Below are 19,193 nucleotides of genomic sequence, written 5' to 3' on the forward strand. Positions count from 1 at the left end.
AAAGGCCGCTCTACTATAACTTTCGCTGCGACTGTGCTGCGCCTTCCGCGCTGGACTGTTTTTTTTTTTTGTTTTTCTTTTTAATTATTAATACATTAGATCGAGCAGCATAATTTTCTATGTAATCTGGTATCGTTCTATTATCAACCTTCATTATTGTAAAACTTTGTGCTATTTTATGACTTTCTCGCTAAGTTAACAGCACTGACTCCATGTCATTGTGCATGCAGATTAAGTACATAACCCGCTTAAACTAACTTCTGTAGTTACGTCTAACACTCCGCCATCATCGGCTACCTAATATTAACGCGACAGCGTTAAATAGCTCGTTTCGCTGGTGTCGGCGTCGTTGGTTGTCAGCGAAAAAATATATTATGCGTGACCAAAAAATCAAGATCTATGCAAACAAAATGATGAAAAACCCTGGAGCAAAGTGGGGACCGAACCAGGGTTGCGGGGGTCTGAGCAGAAATTGAACCCGGGTTGCTTGCGTGGCAACGGATGTTCTACCACACGACCACGCCTCTGCGTGCGAAAACAGTGAAACAACTTCCTCTGCTTGGAAATACACTGAAAGTAGCTTTCATGCTTCACAAACACACGCGTACTGTATACATGCTTCACAATGCAACATAAAGTATTGTAAAAATATTGCATGGTATACAAGCGTCCACTGCCGACGGGCGTCAGAATACGCGATTATCGTGATGGCTCTGTGGCTGAAAGCCGGTACCACACTACAATAGGCACGCACGCTGCTGCGCCTATTCCTTTAGGGCCGTGTCGTGGGTACATAGCAAATTTGAAAAGTGTTCATGCAGGAAGTGTTAGGAGTATCACTATGAACAGGTTGTCGCTAACGCGTTGAATTCCTAAAGGCGAAGCTTTATGGTGCGCATTTTTGCCCTCTTTGTTTAAAGCCTGTTCTACGCTAATGAACTTCTCTTTTCTATGCTTAAATCTCGCTGTGTTTCACAAATGGAGAAAAGGTTACAATCAAGCATGACAACAACGTGTGGGATGCTCAAGTACCGCCTTCAAAAAATTCAAATGATACCTTTACAAATAGGCATACATCATATCGCGAAACAATGTGTTTAAAACAAATGTTTCACAATTTAGAGCTCACAGAACCCTGCTATGGGAGAGCATGAGGCTGTCCTTTTTGAAACAACAATAGCCCTTGAAAGAATAAAGCAACGAGACATTACAATCGGCGTCAGTTAAACGCATGGCAATGTGGGTTTAGAAATGCTGGTTTCGAGTGGTGAAAGAGTGGTGACCGATTTAGAGCACTTCGTTCTCTACTATGGGAGCACTGAAAGCCGTCCCGTTAATTTCAACGGCGATGGTTTTCAGAAAGTTATTCTCACGAACAGTGAACATCAATTACAATCCAACAGAACATCGCCACAGAACACAACATCCGCAGACACACCAAAAGTTGTTACAAAAAGTTGTGTTTACATATGTACTCGGTACACAACATACACAGATACACAAGAATTGTTACAACAAGATATGTCTACATATGCACTATACACGGTGAACAAAGAACACACAAATGAAATGTAAATATCTATATGTTAGGTATTAACATAGTATTTACAAGGTATTTGTGCGACTACTAAGCAAAGATTAACCTATCAAAACCAGGCAGGCCTGAAAACAAGCTTTACACATCTCTCGCAGACGAATACAAAAAGCCAGGACTGGATTCGAAGGAATTCCTTCTCACCCAGTAAGAAGAGTCCCTCCGACAAAACAGATAGTATTTCTTTGTACAGTCACTCCGAAATCGGTAAGATAGCGCGGCGGCGACGACCTGATGCAACAGCCTCACAGCGATTATGCCAGACAGTGGGCACCAGCAACAATGAGAAGGCAGGTGAAGCGGCCTCGAGAACGTCCAGAAGAAACAAAGTGGTTCACTCCAAAGCTGCGAAATCCAGCATGCACAGCCCTCCAGAACACACGAGCAACGACGCGTTGTCTTAAAACATGCTGATTTGTTCCCCGTAGGGAGAAGTTCGGACATGTTGATGACTGGACCATTCTCCACCTTTCAAGGTGGTCAAGAGTAAAAAGAACGCCCCACCCCAGCCGCCACAGGAGGTCCCGCAGGTGGCCAGGCAGAAATAATGCCGTCAGCGTGCTCCAAGACACACGACTATAGAGCAGGTGCGGCATGCTGGAGGAACTAACGGGATCAACAAAGCGGCTGTTGTGTCAATGACAGGATTGTCTAACACATCTACCTCAGGGAAAGTCTATATACTGGATATGACGAAAAAACGTGAAAGCTGTTGCATAAAACGAATGTGTTGCTGATTGTGGGCCCCAATTAAGGTGCCCATTAGGCATTAAATACCGAAGATGAGTGCTTAGAAAATAATATGCCAGAGTTCATGCGGGGGATTCCTGTCCTTGTACGAGGCGCAACAGGAAGCGCAGGGCCAGTAGCCGGCAGCGTATTGATACCGAAGGGAAAGCAAAACCATCCTGGGAACGATGCTGTCCTAACGCTGCGCAAGAAACCAACCCAATGCCACCGGACCAAAAGAAGGAACACAAGGCAGACTGCAATGACCTCACGATGCTAATGGCGGCTGCTCCACATAAGAAAGATACCAAATGCGAACGCAGAACACAGTCTGCCCAAGGTACCTCCGCTCAAGAAGCGGGAAGTCGAAATCCCGGGCGGTCTCAATTTCGGTTTTACTTCGTCGAGGGTGTTTGACCAAACGGAGTTACAAACGCCGTAGTGATTGCATAGAATTCCTGAAATGCGAAGAGACGCAGCCGGCTGAAGAAGAGATGTGGAGCTAATTAAGTCTGGAGTTTGGACTGCCGATGAACAAATACCGGGATTTATAGAGGTTTAGCACGGCACCTGAAATGTCACCATACTGAAAGAATAAACGCGGGCTATGTGAAATTCTATTTTCATCTGAAAGGTACAGGGTTATGTCGTCAACAAAATCTGTGACTTTCACGGCACTGCTGCCCGGAAGCGCAAGACCCCGGACATGCGAATCCGCTTCTAGAGCGCACAAAAATGGCTCAAGGCTGACGACAAATAGAGCAGGAGACAATGGGCATCACTGACGGACCCCACGTACAATAGAAAAAGCAGCCCTCTCCCAACAATCTAGAACTATTGTGCTTTTTATACCAGAGTATGTATGTCTAATAATTTCAACAAAATTACCAGGACAACCAAGGGCTGTGAGTACTTTTAAAGTATACGTGTGCTCTAGTCGGTCAAATGCTTTCTCTTGGCCCAAAGACACAAGAAGACCACGCGCAGATCACGAAAGAGTATAGGCTATGATATGCCGGGTGGTAAAGGACAAGCTGTGCATTTCTCGCCCAGGCATAGATGAAGTCTGGTGATGACCCACCAGGGTGTTCAACAGAGCCCGCGTTGAACGATCACTGTCGCGAATATCTTATAGTCAACTTTAAGAAGCGTGATAGGTCTCTAATCTTCAGGATTGAAAGAGGAAGCACCACCTTTTGGATTAAGCACAATGCGTCCGTCTCGAAAACTTTATGGAAAGGCACCTTCCTCGAAACATCGCCGGATAATCGCGGTTAAAGCAGTACAAAGCTCATTGCAAAATGACAAGTAAAATTACACTGGAAAACCGCTTGGCCCAGGCGCTGTCCCCCGTTTCATAGATTGCAGTGCTGCATTTACCTCTTCGACTGATGGAGGGACGTGCAGAGAATCGGCAGCTTGTTTAGGAACGCGAGGCAAACCTCTAAGCATAGGTGGTATTATATCACAGTTTGTCCGCATGGCCGAACATGTGTTTAGAAAAAGTAGTTAACGATTTAGAGTACTAGGTACTCTACTCATAAAGCCGTCCCGTGGGTGGTGATTACACAACACGACTCGACAGTTGAATTCATGGCCGTACATGTGTTTACAGAAATTTATTCTCACGAACAGTGAACATCAATTACAATCCAACAGAACATCGCCACAGAACACAACATGCACACACACACCAAAAGTTGTTATAAAAAGTTATGTTTACATATGTACACGGTACACAACATACACAGATACACAAGAATTGTTACAACAAGATATGTCTACATATGCACAATACATGGTGAACAGAGAACACACAAATGAAATGTAAATATCTATGTTAGGTATTTACATAGTATTTACAAAGTATTTGTGCGACTACTAAACAAAGATTAACCTATCAAAACCAGGCAGGCCACAAAATAAGCTTTACACATCTCTCGCAGACCAACACAAAAGGTCAGGACCAGTGTCAAAAGAATTCCTCCTCACCCAGAAAGACTAGTTCCTCCGACAAAACAGATAGTATTTCTTTGTACAGTCGCTCCAAACTCGGGAAGAGAGCACGGCGGCGACGACCTGCTGCAACAGCCTTACAGTGGTAACGCCAAAGACAGTAACCAGCAACAATGAGAAGGCAGGCAAAGCAGCCTCGATAACAACATCCAGAAGAAACAAAGCGGTCTGCTCTGAGGCCATGAAAATCTGCATGCACAGCCCTCCAGAAAACACGAGCAACGACGCATTGTCTTAAAACATGCTGATATGTTTCCCGTAGGGAGCAGTTCGGACATGTTAATGACTGGACCATTCTCCATCTTTCGAGGAGGTAACACGAGATCACTTAGATAACTGTGAACGCAGGGTACGGTAGGGAGGTTGGAGACGGTAATTATTTACGCAAGCCACTCATGGTGGCCCATGTTGGATTTTATTCCGTTTCAAAGCCTGTCTCGTTCTTTACCTGTGTAGAGATTTTTCTCTCCCTACTCTGACCCCGCACATTCAGTGACACGATCCCTTTAGTGCTATCTTATAAAATATGGAATCTGCGCGGGTGCACTCTGGTTGAATGTGACGGTTTCTATACGCTACGCTTCTTTATTTTGTGCAGCGCCAATGTCTGCACACATCATTTTTTTTATTAACTTGGTAACCACTGGCAAGAGGTTTCAGTTGTGCGAATCAAATACGTCAAATACGGAAAGATAAAAAGTAACAATGTTTATGAAAAAAAATATAGGACTCGTAAATAAAACAGAGATAGAATTCTCGGCGTCGACGTACACGACGCACCCGTCACTTTAGGTATTTTAGAAATGGCAATTAAAATATGCGTCCGACGCGCCACTTCGGCCACAACGGGCGAAGAGCACCGCTCCGTCGCGCTGCAGTGGGCCAGTCGACACTGTCACGGCGCGTTTACGTATCCATATGCGGTTCAATATACGGCGCTTGCACGAAGATGACGTCGTCGTGATAGGGCGCTACGAGTCCCACAGGCTGCACTGCTCCTCGCGCACCATGGCGTCGTCCGGGCCGCATCCGAAGGCTTGCGCAAACTTCGGGAAGTTGATCAAGGGCACGTTCACCCTGAAGTTCGAAATGTGACGCAAACAGGGCCCATTGCTCGCAGGCAAAACAACAACAACAACAAAAAAAATACGGGAGAGTTTTCATTACCGGGACATTTCAGACTCTATAGATAGATAGATAGATAGATAGATAGATAGATAGATAGATAGATAGATAGATAGATAGATAGATAGATAGATAGATAGATAGATAGATAGATAGATAGATAGATAGATAGATAGATAGATAGATAGATAGATAGATAGATAGATAGATAGATAGATAGATAGATAGATAGATAGATAGATAGATAGATAGATAGACAGACAGACAGACAGACAGATAGATAGATAGATAGATAGATAGATAGATAGATAGATAGATAGATAGATAGATAGATAGATAGATAGATAGATAGATAGATAGATAGATAGATAGATAGATAGATAGATAGATAGATAGATAGATAGATAGATAGATAGATAGATAGATAGATAGATAGATAGATAGATAGATAGATAGATAGATAGATAGATAGATAGATAGATAGATAGATAGATAGATAGATAGATAGATAGATAGATAGATAGATAGATAGATAGATAGATAGATAGATAGATAGATAGATAGATAGATAGATAGATAGATATGCTTTATTGGCTAGGAAATTCATCTGCTATTGTTTAAACGCCAAGGTTGCCGAAGCTTGGTTTTAGTCATAATTTTGGTTACTACAATGAGTAGGCAAAAGTATTATACAGCAAAATCATCACCCGAGAGCCAGGCAACCAAAGAGACGTGGTCCAGCACGTGCTTAGCATCCTGGAACGCCAGTGGCCGAAAGCGGCGCCCCCACGGGTTTGACGCGAGTAGGTTGCTGCTCTGGGACGTCCGAGCACGCTAGTGTCTCGCTTTAATCCCCCTACCCCTTCCCCCTTTATGCCGGATCGTCAATAAAGTTGTTTCACTCACTCACTCAAAAGTATTATACATAAAATCCAGAACCTATTTTGCATAGCTGGGCTTACTTGCTGTATAAATACTAACATTACTGTTTTTTTTTTTAATCACGGACGTTCATATGACATTTCTGGGATACTTTTCTTCTTTTTTGCGGATGAAAAACAAGACATACAGCCATCACTCACCTATAATTAGATGGACTGAAAGGTCCGTGTGTCAGCTGCATTTTGAGGGCTCTGGTCCGCTTCAAGTCGCAAAACATCTGGACAACAGTTTAACGTGGGAAATACAATAAATTAGGTGAAATAAAATTGAAAATGTTCGAGCAACCATTTTGTTAAACCCAGGACGTCCGTTTAACTGGAGTGCCTAAACGCAACGTTTCTGTTGTATCACAGTCTAGTTATTCTCAAACATTTTGCTTCTTCGGTGAACAATATTGTATATTCGCATAACTCGTTTTTCTGTGCCCATCGCCATCATTCATCCCCCCCCCCCCCTTTTTCTTCTCTTTTCCCTCTTCCCCTCTACAGAGTAGCAGGCTAAAGCAAATAAGGTCAGGCCGACCTCTCTACCTTCAAATAACTTATCTCTCTCGACATGCAGCACTATTCTAGATTACTGATTATTCCTTAAGTATTTGATTTATTGACATACAGTGAAATCTAAGGATGAAGGAAAGTGTAAATTTAAGGGCTCGTTTTTTTCTTTGTTAAGAACAATAATAACAAGAACTAACAGACCATTGTATGCTAGTTCTCAGTGAATATTAAGTTGTTACACAAAAGGATGGTCTTTCCTAATTACACAAATACACAATTGTACGATCACACACTTACACGATAAGCAAGCTGTAAACGCACACCCATTTAATGCGCTTACCACTACGTTACATTAGCCATTCATTCGCTCGCACTAGGTATCATTCCTCAACGTTTACGAGAGCCAGCATTAGGCAAATAAATACTGTAGCTCAGACGAAGCGACTTAAAAGCCCAGCAACCCTTGATGTGATCATCAAATGACTTCATTACATGCGAATATTACTCACATATTGGCGGCCGCGATTATTTCGAGAATCCGTTAATTACAAGAGGATTCACAAGAATTCGTCTTACGCTTTCAGCACATTTTTCTCACTTTCCAGTAAGCAAGCGCAATCGCAGGGGAGAGTATGAAAATGGGACAAGAGAATATGTCCGTTTGGCAGCGCGCATCATGGCATTGAGTACCTTTCTACGCCACATTCTCAATGTGATCGCTATTGCGCGTGCAGGCTCCTGGCGCCATCCTGCGGTGGCAGCGGTAACTACGGAGCTCGCGATGCTCAAATCAAGCGATATCCGTGATTTCTGGTTTATGACATCATTTGTTGGGAGAAGTGCGAGAATTTCTATCTGACTTTAAAAATATCGAACTACAAACCGCGTGCAGCCCTAAAATATTTGGCCCCCGCGTTTCCAGGAACCCAGGCCACCGATCAGCAGTGTTTTCTGCTCTTGTAACGACACTCCACTGCGTGGCTCCTGTAACGACACCGCTACACTGTACTGCCACCTGAGTTGGCTACATTTGTAGCCAAAATCATGGTATACCCGCGTCACGAATTGTGGGGCAAAAGATGCTAAGAAATTCCACGCAATTGAACTTTACAAAAACTACAAATTAAGTGTCATCGTTAATTGCCACGCCTCCCGGAATTATCTTCCTTTTAGCTATACATTTGTTCGAAGAAGCTTACCGTGGCGAAAGCCAGGAAGAATATTCGGTCAGACGAGACCTCGGGGAGCTGCTTGAGCACCCAGTCCGATGCTCCCAAGTTGCGACTCTTCCGTACGAGCTTGCGGTACACCTTTAGTTCAAGACGATGACACATTTGTAAGCATGGTGGTAACCCGGAACTCAGCCAATCGTTTGACTTACCCGATAGGCGAGTGGAAGAGCCGCGTTGTCCAGAACGCTTTCGGTTATCGAAGCGTAGGCATTTATCTGCGCAAAAAAGTGTGTCGTATTGTAATACAGTTAAAGCGAAAGCAACAGAAACTGGATTAAGAATTTATTCAAACTGCGCTGGATATCATGCGATTATTCCGAGTGACGATTTCATCCAAACTCTTAGTCAATTCTAAACAGGACACAAATGGGTGCGCAGATAAAAGCTTGAACAAATCTGAATCACTTGCGTTTCAATGTACCACTGCAAGATTAGTGACGTTAGATAAAAGCTTTACTGCCCATAGTGTACGTAATACTGAAGTTTGATGTAACCCAAAGCCCCACCGCGGTGGTCTAGTGGCTAAAGTACTCGGCTGCTGACCCGCATGTCACGGGATCAAATCCCGGCTGTGGCGGCTGCATTTCCGATGGAGGCGGGAATGTTGTAGGCCCGTGTGCTCAGATTCGGGTGCACGCTAAAGAACCCCAGGTGGTCGAAATTTCCGGAGCCCTCCACTATGGCGTCTTTCATAATCATATGGTGGTTTTGGGACGTAAAACCCCACATATCAATCAATCAAAGCTTTACATGCCCCAACAAACGCGAAATTTTACTGTTGGCGTGCCACAGCTTCAAGGAAGAATCACGCTAAAATCTTCGTCGTGTGACTACGTCCCCTTGTATTGTCATCATGACGTCGCAGATCGCGAAGATTTCTGACTTCGCGTGACAGGTCACGTGATGACGCCATCACATGCAGTGTGATATGACACTATCACATCGGTCAAAGGTAGTCCGGCCACGGACGAAGATAGTCAAAGGTCAAAGGTACTCCGGCCACGGACGACCAGGGTCAAAGGTAGTCCGGCCACGGACTACCTTTGACCCTGGTCGGTGCAGAAAGCTTTAGAGAGTGGCGGAGCAGCATCAACACATTCACTAAAGAAAAAAAAACGATGGCTATCGCCTTCTAATCGCCTTAAGAAAAAGCCATAGTGCCTGCGGGAGTGTTTTGTCGAACAGCGCGAATCACTCTAGTCAGCGTTTCCTAAAGTGTTGTTGGCTTTAAAGAGACGAGACCACTTGTCGTTGCAGATATATCCTCGGTTGTGGATAGCTGTAGCCGTAACGCGTCTGCAGGTCCCGAAGACTCGCCACAAAGCTCTCTGAAGTACAGTTCACACTGATGTCTTTAGAAAACTCCAAGCCGTATTACGTTCATAGATTATTGGGTTGTGCGGGCGCATTAGAGAGGCGATATCTGTACCTGTTTGCCGTATACTTGGCCGTACTGGTGGAGGAAGCAGTTGTAACGGCTCTTGAACTCCTCCAGCGTCAGTCGGTCCCACGGCTTCTTCACGTTCTTGCGTTCTTTGTAGAAAGGCCCTGCGTGATACGAACAATGTTGCACCGGCCGTATCGCGACACAAACGATCGGTTTCTCGTCAATGCGAGCATGATACTGTTCTCTTTGTTCGGTCCTCGCATACAAATAATATGGCTGAAGCCATTTTTCAATGACATCTCACTGTAACTTACAGACATCGACATACGTAAGGTACATTACTTTATATCCTTCACTAATCTGGGGGTGTAACGATGAACTCTCTCTCTCCGTGAGCAGATCTTTTTCTAGAGTGGGTGAAAAGATCAACTCCCTTTCCATCGGTACGACTCAGAGATGTTTAGCAGTAAGAAAATTTCAAGCCATACATTTCATTCAAGTGTTCTTGTAACCCAATTTCGTCCACCATAAGAGTCGGACAATGACTGATGACGAATAATTGTAGACACGAACTACCTAAATCCACACGCAACAACTATCTTCAAATGTATCCGAAAGCAATTCAACACATGCAGCGTTGTACTAAAACACTGGTTCAGAAATGTTTATTTCTTCCGCTATACGTCTTCTCATCACTCGATATCAATTTTTAGGCACCACATCATTAACGCGGAATGCACGAGCCGGTTATAAAGTCAATGATGTGCCGTTTCAACAAATGCGCATGCGTGTATGCCACATCGCAAGACCAACACATAAAATTCACACTCACCACTGGCAAAGAAAGCTCGTGTCAGCTCTCTGACCAGCTGGAAGCCAAACCGTGCTGCATCAACTGGCCTGAAAGAAATAAGTCAGCGATGATAGAAATTTAAACAATTCCCGTTATCAACCTCAGCAGCGAAACTCAAAAATACGAATTTCTTAGCACTGAAACCTCGACAACATTCCTGATTTATACGACACTGCACTACAGGTTTATGTTAAAGTTGACGTAACGACGAAGAAAGGTTCCGGAGGAGCGAAATAAATTGAAGCAACAATTGAGGTTGCCTTAAGGCAGCCGTATCTATCAAGAGTGCCTCCATTATCACTTGAATGTCGTAAATGCTCTGTATCACTGGGCCGAAATTTCTCATCATGCGCATTGTAGAAAGAGTGTAAAAAATACTCACGGTAGCATGTTGGTGTAGTAGAGTGGACTCTGGAGTATTCCGAAGGGGACGGCTTAAAGAGACATAAAAAAAGTGGGATAGAGAGAATTAGGCGAAAAACGCTGCATAGGGCTGTACCCCACAAAATTGTATATTCTGTGGTTCTGTCTCTTCTGACACCGTTTCGAGAATATAAGTATCTGAAACAGACTAAGTGATTGAGACGCCTTATTCCCAAAATTATGCCGGCTGTGGAGGCAAAAGATTATTACCCACTTTTTCGTAGCTTACTGCCACAAAAAGGTGGGTAATTATCTTCGCAGTTTCTGAAAGTTCATAAACAAAAGTGTCATAAGCAGACACTCCTTAACGTAATTTATTTAGTACTTTCACAGCTCGTTTTGTGAACTCGGACTTATCACATGAAACAAACCTCTGGCGTTGGTTTCCGTGAGCCTAAATTCTGCGCTGAACTGTCCTGCGGAACGCGAAACCCGCCTCATGAATGGGCAAAGAATTAGGGTACATCATTTCCCCAACGCATTTAACATAGGCCAAACTCCACATAGCTGGGGTACTTACCTAGAGTATTGAACTCTTCGTTGAAAAAGACCTGAGGCCTCAGGAACGGCACCTCCCACCTGTCGAATGAAAAGGGTTTATTATTGTGCTCGTGCTTCCAAGTTTGGAAACTAAGTTGGTGCTCATAGCTGTCGTGACATCGCTGTCGTAATATAAAATTCGAGGACATTCCGAATATTTGTTTATAAAACGAGCTTTTGCACCCTGAATTCCTGGTAAACTCAACGCTGCAGCACAGATAATGCACCCAAGGTTCAAAGACTCAACCTAATTGCTCCCGAAATGCCAATATATGCGAAAGTATCCCCCTCTTACGGTGAAAATTTTACATACCGCTCTGGCTTACCACCCACCTTTTTCAATAGACACACAACCGTAAAATAACCTAACACCCTTTTCTCGTGAATTTGATTTGTTAAGAGGTCTGCACTTTCAGTCGCGTAATTGAAAAAATTCTGCGAAGAGCAACTGAGCCAAAGTAGTCAGTTTGCGTCTAATTTGGTCGCGTGAACACGCCGTAAGTGTGAACAAGCCTTAAGGTACCCGTGGTATACACACCTATTGAAAAAGAACGAAAAGCTCTCTTTAAAATACATTATAAAGTCATCTACAAGTGCATGCTGTTGAAAGTATAACACAACGAATTCAATTTGCTTAGGCCGGTCAGTGTAGCTTCCCTTTGTTAATTCTCGCGTTAACAAAAGCGGTAGGTACGTGTCGCAGGCTACCTTAACACTAAAGGATTTTAGAGCGCCTATATAAGTGCGTAGCACGAAAGCAGATTAGACGTGGTTAAAGCCCTTCAGCGTTTAATAAGCAGGGTTAGAATTATTATAGTTATCACTTGACATCCCCAGAGAAAATTGGGGCAGCTACTCACCAGTGCTATGAAGACTGTTGAAACAGCTCCTTTCCATACTCGTCACCCTCGGGCCCACCTCGTATTCTCTTGCTATGCCTTAATGGTCGTACTATTTCGGTCGCAGCGGTCACATTTTGATGGAGGCAAAATACTACAGGCTCATGTACCTAAATGTTTGTGCTTGTTAAAAGAACCTCATGGGCCCATGTGGTGATTGTTTCCGGAGCCCTTCACTACTGCGCATCTCAATCCCACCTTGTTTTGGTAAACGCGAAACCCAGACATTATATGGTAGTAAGCCACAAACATGATGTCATAACTTCGAGAACTTCAAAGGTGAAAACAAATGATGTTCAGGAGCGTCGGTGAGAAAAGAAGAACTTACTCTGGGCCAATCCAGTCCTCAACGAGCCATTGCCAGTAGTGGTCGTTCAGCGCTGATCGGGCGTAGTAGTAGCTCTCAAGGGCAGCGCCTATCTGCACATCGGGAACCTTTAAAAACAAAAAAAAAAAGCTTTTTGGACATAACTCAGGTGTGACTGTTTTACTACCAACGACGTATTGCAAGCCTGACGCTTCTTTCCTACACGCCCAAATTGTTTTAAAACGTACTTTATTTAGGGAAAGTCAAGTTTACTTGACTTTAAGAACAGATTTATTCATATTGTAGCATCATCATCCTCGCCATCATAGAGTTTTTTAAAAGTAACTAAAGGGGACTCTGTCGCTGCGATCGTTCGGCGACCATGGGAATGATCGGTAGAACACACACTTGCCTAGTCTTCGTACTTGCGGGTGATGAATCGTACTTGTGGCTTCGTTTCTTGCTGTGTTTCGGTTTTGTTTTGAAAAAAAAAATTCAACCCTTTTGAACTTCGGGCCCTGATTTGGAAAGGTAAGCCTAAAGAATAAGGTGGTGAAGCGCAACCGCTGAACATTTGCTGATTTTTGTTTCGCGAGAAAACAGCTCCAAGCAACACGAACCCACACGGAGCCAAAAGCAGGCCAGAAGTACGAAGATTAGACAAATGTGTGTACTACCCATCATTCCCCCGCTCGTCGAAGCGCTGTGCGTTGCAGCTCTCATAGACACTAGCGCCAGATTTCCCTCTAGTGTATATTAGGAAACTCTTTGCTCGCCAATGGTCATCATCGTCCAGCCACCGCACCACGCCTCTCGCGCAGCTGGTGCGAGAGCTCAAGGAGCCAGAGAGGCCTACATCACCACGGAAATGTACTAGATGTTTGTCACGCCACCGCAGTCGGCGAAGCCAGCAATGCAAAGCCCGCACTGCTCCATCGAATCGCTTGAACTGGCCTGGATCACGGGTGATGGGAGCGACTACAGGGAGATGGCGCCACTAGCGGCGTGACGTCACTCGTGTGGACGTGTGGTAGCTGCTTCGGCACTTCGTAATAAAGTGACCAGATCGACACGACAACATTGGCCACCGACGTGTATCACGTTCCTCTCTTTAATATAACAGAAAAATAATGATAACACAAATAACTGTTGTGAAATAAACCCTGTATTAGGGGTTATCTTTCAGAGGGTGTCGGAATGGTGACGGATTCCCTCACGAACTTTACTGAGCAAAGGGTGAGATGTGAGGGGCATCATTTTGCAAAGATTGTTGAAATCTGCTTCTGTACTAACCAGGTGATCAGGAAGAACTGCAAATCTTTATTCAGCCTATACAAAGGGTAGATCTGCTGTTGCTGTTTATGCATTTATTTATGTTGAGAGCTGCTCGACTAAGTGCTACACGAGGCTATAGAATATAATATTATTCATTGGTAATATATACATACCGCATCTTTATATTCATATATCAGAAAGGTGCGCGAATACATTGAGTATGTGTCATCGACAAACGTAACAAGATTTATTAGTGCGTTTAGAGATTTTGTATCTACCTACGTATACTTTTGGAGGCTGTATGAACATTCTATGGACCTATAAGGCCAATCAATGGGAAGGAATAAACGTTTATAGGCAACACTTGGGTGCACATGATAAAAAAAAAAACTCACCACGTGATAAAATGCGGAGATGGCAAAGTCATTCTCCACGAATGAGGGGTAGAGAAAGTAGGGCGTCACGGACAGGAGCTGAAAAAACCAGAGAAACAAAAAAAGTTCACGTTAATTATACAATTTTCGTCATCGACGGATCCTTGGCTGTGCTAGTTAGAACATAATGGTAAACTAAAGAACGCCAATCGGCTACATTAAAACGAGGTACGCGCGGAGTCACTAGTTCTGTGGTGTGCGTGTCGTCTATACAGTATCTAATCTGGCGCCGTCCGCTGTAACTGTCACAAAGTGGACAAATTTTCTGATTGCTCCGTAAGCCTTATAGCTCATAGGAACCAAAGCAGCTGACTTTTGTCAAAAGTGCGTTTGACTTTGACTACAGCTGGTAGTGCTTTTTTTTTATTCTTTAGTGCGTTTTAAACAGAAGTAACAAGTTCCGAACCATTCGCGATTATAAAAACTTGGGGAGTCCAGAAGCTTGTCAATTTAGCTGATTGAACCAACATCGATAACGGTTTTTCACTTTATTTGTTTCTTCTATTCCAATCGCAACTAGCTAATTTTTTTTATCCAAGTCGAGCCCAAAGCAAACGCCAACGAATCAGAGACGTAAGCTACCAACGAACATTTCCCGAGCTGATGTTGACAAAAGCGAGCAAAAAAATGGCGGTCAGCAATTATTAAACTTTGGCTAGTTCGCATCACATTATTCGCACCAATCTAAAACCACGAATGAGTAAGGACTCACCTTTGCCGCGTTCTCTCAGTCTTTAGTGAATCGCGCTTTTCGGCGAGTGCAACTACGCAAATGGCGCCAACAAGTCACTACTCACCTTCTGCTGTATGACGTGGCTCGACTTGGGATGGATCCACTGCGACTTCCGTACCACTTCGAGGACGCGCTCACTGAACAGGGCGTACTTCTTTTTCACCTGCGAATCCACAAAGACAGAGGTGTTAAAACAAAATGTTAAAGTGAGTGAGGTGCGACTTGACACAGTCGTTAACGGTTTCCATGCGACCGGTATTTCGAGAATTCCTTCAATCGAAGGCCTTTACACGTACTTAAAGCTTTTGGGCAAAATATGGTTAACCACAACGGTGAAGGCTGCTTATGTAGATGTATGTAAACCATCTGCATATAACTGCTCGTGGACTAAGGGCTGGCTGTGGTTCTCCTACCTTTTATTTTGAGCAATGGCAAATGGATAAACTTTTCCAGTGTGACAAAGTCAGTAAGATCATCTTGTCATTGAATATTTTAGGTAATTGAATACCCGAGCTGAAAGTTTTTACCAAGATCAAAAACACTCTGGTTACACCAGAAAAGCCCCCTGATTCGAATATCCCACACGGATGAGGGATATAGGCGGGATTAATCGCTTCTTCTAGTCTCTTCTCGCCAAAGGCCTTTGTATACGCAGTATGCACATTTCTGTGCACTGCTTGGTTCCTTTTTCAAATTTTTAAAGCGTTGTCTAGCATTGGAAAGTGGGCAATACACCAGCGATGGCTTGCGACCGGGTCCCGAGCCATGCACGTTCAAATCTGGGCGTCAAGAACGTCGGCTGCAAACGTTTCATCCGCTGTGTACGAGGTATTCAGTGTAAACTCAGATGGAGAGCAATGTCGCGTGTTTGTTACTTTGTACATAACTCCTAATATTTATTGGTACATAGCTCTAACGCGTACGTCGTCGCATATCCTAAACAGCAGCCTTATTTGGCGTGCGCCGGGCTATTTGCCAAGAGAATGGGGCATTAGTGTTCACCCCCACCTTTATAAAATCCCATGAGATTTCTCTGTGTGGTGTCGTCGTATACATGACGTAGAGTGTAGAAAGAAACCGCAATGTTCGAGGGGGCTTGTTTCTTTGTTAGACAACCAACATGAAAACAGAAAACAATTGACTTAGCCGAAGAAGGCCTGGCGGATATTATTTATTGTTGTTTACTGGTAGTTTAGTTAACTACGACATATTAAGACAAATTCTAAACCGTCATAGTGGACGAAAAATCACGCATTCCGTCTGTGGGGCCCAGTGATGGGCAACGGCGTTTTGTTGAAGGTCAAATGCTTAAAGGGCCATGCACTTGAATTTAGGCGCAAGTAAAGAACGCCAGGCGGTCGCAATTTGCAGTGCCTTACACTGTAGCAGCCCTGGTAGTCATACTGGAGGGTTAGGACGTATAACTACCCCAGCAATTTTGTGATGGTATGTCAGTGGGTGGGGCCAAACTCATGACCATCGAACGTTGTGGGCTTGGACCCCACTGATGAATGAGGTTGTTTTTTTTTTCTCGTGCGGTATGCTTCATTTTATGTGACATTTACTACGCGTATAGCTAAAACACTTATTGATTGATGGTTTTGTGGGGTTTAACGTCCCAAAACCACTACATGATTATGAGAGGCACCGTAGTGGAGGGCTCCGGAATTTTCGACCACCTGGGGTTCTTTAACGTGCACCCAAATCTGAGCACACGGGCCTACAACAGTAGCGCCTCCATCGGAAATGCAGCCTCCGCAGCCGGGATTTGAGCCCGCGACCTGCGGGTCAGCAGCCGAGTACCTTAGCCACTAGACCACCGGGGCGGGGCTAGCTAAAACACTGGTGAGGAGGTTCTGTGTGTAGTTTTCAAGCTTCATCTACATTGCGTTGTCAGCACGTACGTCCTTGCGCAGTGCGCTCGCCTTGCCGACGAGGAACCGCTGCGCGTAGGCGGCGGCCACGGCGTACTGCATCAGGTCGGCCACGCGGTCGTAGCAGGTACGCCACCTGGGGGGCGTCGCGAACGCGCTGGCAGCGCTCCGGTCCTCTTCGTCAGCGTTCCTGGACAGCCCCACCAGGGGGCGGAAGGCGTCAGGCAGGAAAGGCGCCATGTGCACCAGGAGGCGCCACGCCACGTAGTCTGTGATGGCCTTCCTATTGGCGGTTCACAGGTGCGACGACAGACGGTAACGTTTGTTTAAATGCATTTAGAACATACATTCATGTTCTCTTGGACGTACTTCTATGTTTAGATTATTCTGCTATGCTGATTTATCATATGACTCTCACAGTTGAGACAAACTGTTGCTGCGACAGAGCACGTGCTATTTTGATACGAATAAAACAACCAATTCTATTGGAAGATATTTGGATATTTGATATACGCATGCAAATATGCATAATCTGACTAAGTTTCATCTAAAGATATCACAAAATAAGAATGCAGTTTACTGATCCATGTGCTCTCTTAACGGTATCATGACACACCCACCAACTATTTGCTGTTTTCTGCTGAAAAAGTAAAGAACTATGTGCCTATACTTATTTGAAAATTTCACTGTAAGAATAACTCAGAAACAGCCAGCTACAAATGCCATCCAACTCGGGTGACGGCCAATTTGCCATCGTATGCTTCATGAAGCTGCGCCACCGTCTTGTATTAATTAATGTTCTAGCCGATAGGGCAAAATATTTGTTCCTATGCCAGGTTGAACATAGCTGAGATATCTCAACTGCGCTCGCAGCTGGTCATGGAACATAATTCGTTGCCTCAATGCAGACTCTCGAACAGCGAACACTTTGTGACGTCACGGCACGCGAGTCTGCCAGTGTTACCCGACTCTCGCTGCTCTGATTTCTATAAGAAATATGCAGTTATAAATTGCGCTCTTAAAGAACGACAGCTTGTTTGCGAACGCATGAGGATCACCGTAACACGGATTGTGATAGAAAATTGGGCGTCCTGGCCATTAAGTCAAATTGACTGAAGTATAACAGTGCAGTACGGAGAAATTACTCTAAAGCACTGCGGCGCTTTGCCGCAGTACAGTAAAGCGTGCTGGGCGTATCATTGCATGTACTTCTACCGAATAAGGCGAATGTGTGCACGCCTGATTCCTCGTCTCAGCTATTGTATCAGCCATTGGCTGATTTGAGCATGGCGGGCTCAGTAGGCCGAGAGTTCCACACTTTATTATGTTATATAGGCTGCATAAAATGTTCGGGACAGTGTTACATACTAGAATCGACACGTCAGGGTCAACTCTGGGGGCCCTTTATATGGAAAGAAATACATGAACACGAAAAACGTGCTTTTTTTTTCGTATTCCTCGCAATTTTAATATAAGTTTCAGCTGTAAGTTTGTTTTGTGCTGTTCTTTTCTGCACTTTGTCCATGTTTTTGGCACAGTTTTTTTTTCACAATGAGCCGTTAACTCGCTCAACAGTGCATTCTCCTAAGTTTCATTGAAGTCCAGCGATTCATTTTATCACATAGTTTTAAAATGAGTCCGTTTTTAAAAGTGCTTTCTTAAAATACTTGAGAAAAGGCCTACGTGTGCCGTACTCTATCCTCCTCCTTCACTGTGTGCGTCGTTATTTGTGAAGTCATGCTAGTAACCCTGCCTTCCTTTGAAAGGGCCCTGCAAAACTTGTTGAGCATGGTGAGAAAACGCTGCCAATCGGTAGTCGAGGCTTCCTAAAACACGCAATCCAACTACTACAGCGCCGCACGTGGCCTGGAATCCGCAATATATTCTTAAAGTAACCTAAAAACTAATTCTTATTCTTTCTACAAACGAGAATACAAGATCACAAATTACTCGTCACAACCTTCGTATCAATCATTGGCTGATTTGAGCATGGCAGGCCCAGTCGTTACAGGGGCCGCCGCGAGAGGGCACGACATGTCCACGCGTGCGATTGCCATAAATATCCCCGTATTTAAAGGGAGGTGGGGGGGGGGAGAAAAAAAGCTCAAGGTGACGAGAAGCGGGTGAAGTATTTCTTTACCTTATCTAATCCATCCCTGTTTAGGTTCCAGCGCTTTCCTCGAGACGAGAGAAGAGAGAATGCAATTGCAGCGTGCGACAAACGTTGGTAACTCCACTGCCACTGAACCGATTCTGAAAATACTTGCGGTGCCGGAATCGCGAGGCAATAAGCTCATTTAGTGAATCCACTCAGAGCCCCTTTAAAAGTACGA

At 44.4% G+C, this 19,193-nt stretch overlaps 1 protein-coding gene across 1 annotated transcript in view; it reads right to left on the reverse strand.

Moving 5' to 3' along the window:
* Positions 1-4,382: 4,382 nt before the first annotated feature.
* Positions 4,383-19,193, reverse strand: part of LOC119168256 (neprilysin-1-like) — a 31,235-nt gene continuing 16,424 nt past the window's right edge. Inside the window, exons 11-22 of the mRNA XM_075867952.1 lie at positions 16,891-17,143; positions 15,051-15,149; positions 14,215-14,292; positions 12,566-12,672; positions 11,319-11,377; positions 10,758-10,809; positions 10,355-10,422; positions 9,565-9,683; positions 8,285-8,350; positions 8,103-8,213; positions 6,547-6,623; positions 4,383-5,416 (exon numbers count right to left, since the gene is read on the reverse strand). Coding sequence (XP_075724067.1) covers positions 5,311-5,416; positions 6,547-6,623; positions 8,103-8,213; positions 8,285-8,350; positions 9,565-9,683; positions 10,355-10,422; positions 10,758-10,809; positions 11,319-11,377; positions 12,566-12,672; positions 14,215-14,292; positions 15,051-15,149; positions 16,891-17,143 — 1,195 coding nt within the window. The 3' untranslated portion in view covers positions 4,383-5,310. The remainder of the gene's footprint in view (positions 5,417-6,546; positions 6,624-8,102; positions 8,214-8,284; positions 8,351-9,564; positions 9,684-10,354; positions 10,423-10,757; positions 10,810-11,318; positions 11,378-12,565; positions 12,673-14,214; positions 14,293-15,050; positions 15,150-16,890; positions 17,144-19,193) is intronic.

Source organism: Rhipicephalus microplus, chromosome 6 (genome assembly GCF_043290135.1).
Source record: "Rhipicephalus microplus isolate Deutch F79 chromosome 6, USDA_Rmic, whole genome shotgun sequence".
NCBI classification, from domain to species: Eukaryota; Metazoa; Arthropoda; class Arachnida; order Ixodida; family Ixodidae; genus Rhipicephalus; species Rhipicephalus microplus.